Source organism: Peromyscus maniculatus, chromosome 2, assembly GCF_049852395.1.
Source record: "Peromyscus maniculatus bairdii isolate BWxNUB_F1_BW_parent chromosome 2, HU_Pman_BW_mat_3.1, whole genome shotgun sequence".
Lineage (NCBI taxonomy): Eukaryota > Metazoa > Chordata > Mammalia > Rodentia > Cricetidae > Peromyscus > Peromyscus maniculatus.
Window position 1 is genome coordinate 82,840,059 of NC_134853.1, and position 8,044 is coordinate 82,848,102.

The 8,044-nt window shown below is 38.5% G+C and overlaps 1 protein-coding gene across 1 annotated transcript; it reads right to left on the minus strand.

Moving 5' to 3' along the window:
- Positions 1–719: 719 nt before the first annotated feature.
- On the minus strand, positions 720–2,123 carry Or2k2 (olfactory receptor family 2 subfamily K member 2). The gene has a single exon (XM_006985293.2). The coding sequence runs from the start codon at positions 1,811–1,813 to the stop codon at positions 872–874; it is 942 nt and encodes a 313-aa protein (XP_006985355.1). The 5' UTR covers positions 1,814–2,123; the 3' UTR covers positions 720–871.
- Between the last annotated feature and the right edge of the window lie 5,921 nt (positions 2,124–8,044).

Genomic DNA, 8,044 nt, shown 5'->3' on the forward strand with positions numbered 1-8,044 from the left:
TCAAGAACAGACAATTCAGTTTTATTCTAAAGGCAAATTAACACCAGTCTAGTGAAAGCCTACTCTAAAATTTCACCTCAAAAACGCCATTGAAAGTAACAGGGAGTGTTTGTACAATTAGACTGGGATGGCTGATGTGTCTACAGAAAAAAAAATGTTATTTCTAGAACAAAAGCTTCCATGATAACCATTGTGAAGTCAGTCATCCAATGAAGAAAAATACAATGAATGAATGAAAAGATTTAACATACAGAAAGTATAATTTCACAGGGACAGATTTGCCTAGAAAAAGCAAAGTTGTCGGGCAGGTATGACACGGGCCTTATTAGATCCTTCCTCGGGAAAACGGAGTTTTAATGAGCACTTAAGAAGCTACCACCACGGAGCAGAATAAGTGCCACCCAAGAAGTTGGAGGGGGACTGTCATCAAAGTTTGCACAGTATGGAGCTGACCAAGTCTTTTCGTTTTCCTTTGATCTCATTTCCTTGCTTCCAAAATCAAGCCAACATCTTTATTATTCCTTTAGTTGTTTGGTTTGTATCTTTAGGCTCCTACCCCATTCTACAAGTGATTGAAGCAAAGAAGATATTTCTTCTGGCACTAAGATTCACTGACTACATTTATCTAAGTTTGCTTTTGGAGCAAATGTTCAGTGACTGAACTGATGTCCTCCCAACTATGACACACCAAAGACAAGAAATATTAGTAAGTGAACATTGGGACCTACTACATCCATAATAAACTACTCTGTGTACAAATACCTCATGACTGTGAAATTTCAGAGCTAATATTCAGCTCAGAATCCCAAAGGACTGAATGGTGTTTAGAATTTCTCTGCTGAGTTCTGCCAATGGCACATCCTTGGGAGAGTCACACACTTGGTACCAATGGCACTTTGCCCAGCAGTTTTTTCACAGCATCTTTTACTTCTTTGTTTCTTAAGCTATAAATTATTGGGTTCAACATAGGGGTAAGCACTCCATAAAGCAATGAGATGATCTTGTCTATTTCTTGTGAGTTTGATGAAGAAGGCTTCAGGTACATGGAGAGAGCAGCTCCATAATATAAGATCACCACAGTCAAGTGTGCACCACAAGTTGAAAAAGCCTTGTTTCTTCCCTCTGTTGAACTGATTCTCAGAATTGTAGAAAGGATGAAGCCATAAGAGATGCAAATCAAGAGCATTGGAATGGGCAGAAGGAGAATACTGACCACCAGCATAACCATGTCCATGAGTAGTGAACTCATGCAAGCTAATTTTAGCACCGCCAGAATTTCACATGTGAAGTGATCGATAACATTTCCACAGAGAGGAATCTGAAGGGCAAAACTAGTTTCCAGCAGGGCAGTGAGACAGCCTGTCACCCAGGAGACAGTGGCCATCTGCACACAGACTTGCCTGTTCATGATGATGGGGTACCTCAGTGGGTTGCAGATGGCCACGTAACGGTCATAGGCCATCACAGCCAGAAGTATGCACTCTGTGGATCCCATGGAAAGGGATAGGTACATCTGTACCACACACCCAGAAAAGTTAATGGTTTTCTTGGATGACAGCAAGTTCACAAGCAAAGTGGGAATGGAAGCAGATGTGTAACAGATATCCATGAAAGAGAGGTTTCCAAGAAACAAGTACATGGGGGTTTGAAGGCGTGAATCCAGGACAGTGATTAAAATAAGAGTACTATTACCCAGGAGGGTAACCAAATACATTACAAGGCTGAAGACAAACAGAACAATCTCTAACCTTGGGTACCGGGAAAATCCCTCCAGGAAAAAAAGGCTCCAAACAGTGAAATTTTCTCCTTGCATTTCCTTCCTAGCACCACCACCACTGATAGTTACCTAGTAAGAGTCTCTTCATTTCATCTGAGGAACGTAAATAAATGTAATGTTTGTTTAGCTAGGAAAGTACAATTCCACCACACACACACACACACACACACACACACACACACACACACACACACACACACACACTCTATAGGAGAGTGTGGTCTTTTTAATCTAAGGGGAAGAGACAGGCTTGATCTGTTTGATTACTCCACAATCTAGGAGAAATTCACTTCTAGATTTAGAAAACAACGAATTGGAATGAAGAAAGCCAATTTTATATTTTATGTCAGCCCATAATCCTGTCCTTGGAATAGTCGGTTTTCAATAAAAGTGTGAAAGTGACCAAATGAAGAAAAATGTAAATGGTCATCGGATAAGTCCATTTTGAACTTTGTAAATTGAACACAATTTAGCAAAATAGGTCACATACTTGAAGAGGTGAGAGCTCATCCTAAAAATCAGGAATGCTCTTAAGTGGATGAAGGAAGGAATGCTGACATAAATGAATGAATTTTAAAACAAACTCTGAGGAAGAGGAAGAAGAGAAAGAGAAGAGAAGGGGAAGAGAGCAGAGGGGAAGGGAAGAAAGAAGAGAGGAGAGGGGAGGAGAGGAGAGGAGAGGAGAGGGGAGGGGAGGGGAGGGAAGGGGGGGAGGGGAGGAGAGAGGAGTAGGTCTAAATGAACTCTGTCTAGTTAGCAGCCTATAAAATTTGCTTCAAAAAGGATGATATTGTTTAAAGCATTATGATTACATTTAAGAACCATTTTATAAGTGAAACAAAAATATCTCACCTCATTTAAACACTGATATATCCATTACACAGTTTCCTCCAGTATTGAGCCCCATACTTCATACTTAAAAGTTCTAAAAAAAGTTTATACAGGTGATTCTCTTACTATGTCTTAAAATCAATGGATTTCTAGGAAATGCAGAAATTAAAGTCTTGTCAAAAATTTATTTAAGAGTTTTTTGAAAATTAAGGATGATACAAGTTGTAAAAGAGGCATTTCAGATTTTATTTTTTCCATGTTACATTAACAAAAATTATTCCAGAAAACGTACCTTGCTTTTGACTTCCACTGCTCATTATCATCTTCAAACTTTTTCTGCCCCCTCATCCTCTCCAATCTTTCTTCAAACACACATGCTCTTAAATATTCCCTTCACTGCCATCCCATCATGCATACTGCTATCTCTTGACTTTCTTTCATAGAAAAACCCACCCATCAGATAGATGCTCAATGTTGCGATAATTCAGCCTTCGTTTCCTTTTCTTGTTTCAGGGTTTTGGTCACTACAATCAGCCTTCTCCTCGTTCTCCACCTTTAGAGTTGACATCCTCAGAGATGGTGGACAGAGTAACACCACCACAATGTCTTATTGTATTGATGATAGAGACATACAGTTTTTCAAACTGCCTCCATCACATTACATCATCTTTCCCTCTCCCTCCACTGTTGCTCATTTCTACTCAATTAACAAGTGCTTTCATTTTTTTTCCTGTTTTACTAATTAATTCCTAAGCAGCTTACACTGCAAGTCCAAATGTTATCAGTAACACCAAATACAGCTTTAGTATCCCAGAAAAACTTCAGAATTCCTCTTTTCTATGATAACCAAACATAGTTTTTTCTTCTCTTCTTAATATTTTCTTCCATCAATAATAGTTGATTCTTACATTAGTTGACTAATATTTCTTGTGAATTTTTCTGCAAAATTTAATACTTGGTAAAATCCCTGTCAAGTAAATTACTTTAAAGAAGCAAATTATATACTGCTGTTAAGACCAACATTAGCTTGGGTGCTCAGAATTTGATATTTTTGTACTGCACAAAAATAGTAACCAAGGCCGGGCGGTGGTGGCGCACGCCTTTAATCCCAGCACTCGGGAGGCAGAGGCAGGCAGATCTTTGTGAGTTCGAGGCCAGCCTGGGCTACCAAGTGAGTTCCAGGAAAGGCGCAAAGCTACACAGAGAAACCCTGTCTCGAAAAAAAAAAAACCAAAAAAAAAAAAAAAAAATAGTAACCAAGAAAAAATAGTTCTCCCACCTGAATTCTGTGCTATAAATGCCAAATAAAAATGTTTTATAATATACTCAATAAGTTAGTTATGGTTAGTTATGTCCAAAGAAGAATGAATATATATGTGTGTTTAAAATGTGAAATGCTACAGAAAAATCAATTATGCAATTCATTTCTTTCAAAATGACCCGCTGTTACCAACATAACCAAAACTACTAAAGGATCACAACTGCAATACCATGTAAGTTTAAATCACTTGTTGTTTTGGGGAATTCTTGTTGTCCCTGAACAATTTAAAGTTCAGCAGTAATAATATACAGAGCTTTGAAACTTCTCATCCTTCAGGGATAATGTCCCAAAGATGCAATTATATCAAACTTTTAAAGACTTCAAAGGCAAATGACAGGTCCTTCAAAATACTTGCAAAGATCTCATAAAAACAGTTTTTTTATTCCTCCTTCTCCATCAATCCTTAGTAGGTCAAAGACTTTTTTAAATGGTTGTAATATAGAATATTCAACAGAAAATATGTCCTAAGATATATAATTTTTTATTTGTGAAATTATTTCCTAGTTTTCAGAAATTAAGGGCATTTGTTCTTTTAAAGCACAAACAACTCATTGAGTGTCTCAACGAGTGCCAGAAATTGTATTCAATGCACTCCTGTCGACATGCCCTCCTGACAGCAACAGAACATCTAAGATCTAGATCTTGGCTTCTGAACAGAATTGTGACCCTAAAGTAAATACAACGTTTTGGAAAAGTAGCTGATAAAAAATTAACAGATAGCCGGGCGGTGGTGGCGCACGCCTTTAATCCCAGCACTCGGGAGGCAGAGCCAGGTGGATCTCTGTGAGTTCGAGGCCAGCCTGGACTACCAAGTGAGTCCCAGGAAAGGCGCAAAGCTACACAGAGAAACCCTGTCTCGAAAAACCAAAAAAAAAAAAAAAAAAAAAAAAAATTAACAGATAAAGGATTAACTCAGTGTCTTATCATGCTAGAATGCAAGAATATTCAGAGTGGCAGGAACATTTCACAGACATGCACTTGATGAATCCTCCTTGCCGAAGCCAGGACAGCTTATTTTGGACATCAACTTTTAAAAACCTACAAATTAATGGGCATAATTCATCAATTAAGTTAAAATGCATCAGTTCATTATGTTATAAATAAGGAGGAAAACCTCTTTCCCACTACAGGATGCCCAAAATAATAAATACAGAAGAATAATGCCAATTAGAACAATCCTAATTAAAGGTTATTTTAGGGAATAGGTATCACAAAAAGTTATGTAAACTACAGGATAGTTAAATCGTGCTGAAATATCTCATTGCAAGCTACTTGACAATTTCAAAGACAAAATAATAACATTAAAGTGGAGAGTCCTGGAAGAATCATCATAACATCACCAACATCATGAGAAACTGACTCCATGTGCTCCTGAGATGATGCATTGAGGCTATGGATCATTTCTGTGGTATGCCCATCAAAAATAAATCATCCAAATCTAGTCATGAGGAAAACAAGGACACCAGCATTTGGGGATAGTCTTTAAAATAATGTTTCTGCCTATCAAAATATTAAGACAGGAAATAAGCAAGCAAACAAATATCTTGTGCAGTTACTATGTGGTGATATAAAAAAGCAAAATCTCTTCAATTTGTTCTCAACTATTTCATTAAAAGATCTTTAGAGCTGGGAAAATAGTGAGTTTATAAATACATCCCCTTTATCAGTTTGGGCCTGCAGCTCATCTCTTCTTTTTCGCATGGGATCTCACTGTGTATCTCAAGCTGGTCCTGAACTTGTGATCCTCCTGCCTCAGGTTCCAAGGTTGTAGAACGAGGCCCAGTTTTGTACATCTTTATGATGGTTCATTTATTTTAAATCACTGAGGGTAAATGGATGCTTGAGATAGAGGGTATGGAAATTTATTTTTTGTAAATTTTTATTTTTATTTATTTTTTAAATTACACTCATAATATTCATTACTTACACTCATGATATTAATCACATTTGTGGTATTCATAGATTACATTCGCAGTATTCATTCAATTATATATATATATATACACACACACACATATATATATTTTTAATTTTAAATGTCAAATGTCATTTCTTGAAGGGGGTAGGAGGTTAAACACAGGCTAACAGCACAATGGGAGGACCCCAGAGGGCAGAAGTTCACTACTGATGTTTTACAATCTTGCATCTAAGCTGTTAACGCCCATTATTCAGGATACACAGACAAGAAACTTCCCTTAAGGATTCAGGAGGGTGGAACCTGGCAGGGAATTAGCATTGGGAGGATATCAAGGTCAAGGTCCGCAAACAAGGCAACAGTTACCCAAAACTGGGGCCAGGGCCCTGCAGGTCCCCCTTTTATTAAAAAATGAGCTTCTGACTTGGGTTGCGTGGGACATCAGCAGGTCACCTTACCCATCATGGAGATGCCTGCCCAGGCCACACAGGTGCTCTGTCTTAGGTTGGTGAGTGCCCCCCAGGCATCACCCATCTCTGAATACTCATTACCATACCGGCTCAGTTGTGTGTGAGTTGCATGGTTAATTGCTGCCAAAGATCTCAAAGTGGCACTGGGCTTGCAATCTGTGTGTTTGATACAGAAAAGACCAACAGAGGTCCTATCTCACCCATAGCCAGTAGGCTAAAGGCAACTGAGCCATTCCCTTCCTTAACGAGCCATACTGTACGTTGGAGTCCTTGTAAGATAGTATCCCAAAAGCAACTGGAACTTGAGTTTATAAATTTATAATTTTCAAAGCCAATCAAGATGTATATAACTACTGAATTAAATTTATCATGCCCAATAGAATGAAAGATTAACTGTGGTAGCTACTTTTGTTGCCAGGCTCTCCACTGTGTTAGCTGTAGTAAGCAATTATGAAATGGTAATCCCAGAAACAGTAACAGTGGTGTGTGCCATTGTTATAACAGCAACAGCGGCAGCAGCAATGTCAAATTCTCTTCTCCAGTGTGTGGACATCCACTGGCATGGATACAACTCCAGGAACATGAACCGCCAAGGCCCATTTTTCTTGATCCAAGCATGACTTTAGCTGGCAGCTCTTCTGGAGAATCCAATCTCATGGCTACAGTTCCTAGGCTTACATTAATGCTTGCCAAAGCTGGCCATACTGGGCTCTCAATTTCCATTGGCATCAGAAGGGTAGATTTTTTCATGAAGACCCATTAGGTCTCTGTCATGTTGGGCTTCAGCAGCAGCCACAGGGTGCGTTCAATGATCAGGAATCCAAAGAGGAACCTCATTGTCCTGAGGAAAGACATAAACCAAACTCCGGGGCCACACCAACACTAGATTGGGTCTCCTCCACATGCTAGTAGAAAGATCCTTCCATCACTCCAGAGGGTGATTTGCAACAGGAGCCCTCCAGTGCTTATCTGCATTGGATCCTCCAGCAGAATCCACCGATAAACTCCAGCAGAATCCACCAATAAAAAATTTTAAATATATAAAACAAGGGAAAGAATAGAATGTGGAGAGGAATGATGAATCCCTAGTTCTCCCTTTTTAAAACTTTACTAAAATGTTTAATATTTCAAATTTTTCTTTTATTTTTATTGTTTAAAATTATTTATTTTTCTATTATCAGCTTGATAGAGTATGTATTTTTTCTTTATTTTTTTATTTTACAATACAATTCAGTTCTACATAATAGCCACAGATTCCCTTGTTCTCTCCCTTCCTGCCCCCCCTCCCCTTCCCCCCAGCTTACCCCCCCATTCCCACCTCCTCCAGATCAAGGTCTCCCCCCAGTATGTATTCTTATCTTAATAGTGAGATGTTTCATTGAGGTTTGCTCAGTAATTGAGTAAAACCAAAATTTATTATAAGCCACAGTCGTCCTAGGGACCTCCATGATATATATATATATCATCCATGGTTTTGTGGGTTGTAGTCTGATTGTTCTTTATTTTATATCTAGAATCCACTTATGAGTGAGTACATACCATGACTGTCTTTCTGTGTCTGGGTTACCTCACTCAGGATGATTTTTTCTAGTTCCATCCATTTGCCTGCAAATTTTATGCTTTCATTGTTTTTCTCTGCTGAGTACTACTCCATTGTGTATATGTACCACATTTTTTTTCATCCGTTCTTCAGTTGACAGGCATCTAGGTTGTTTCCAGGTTCTGGCTAT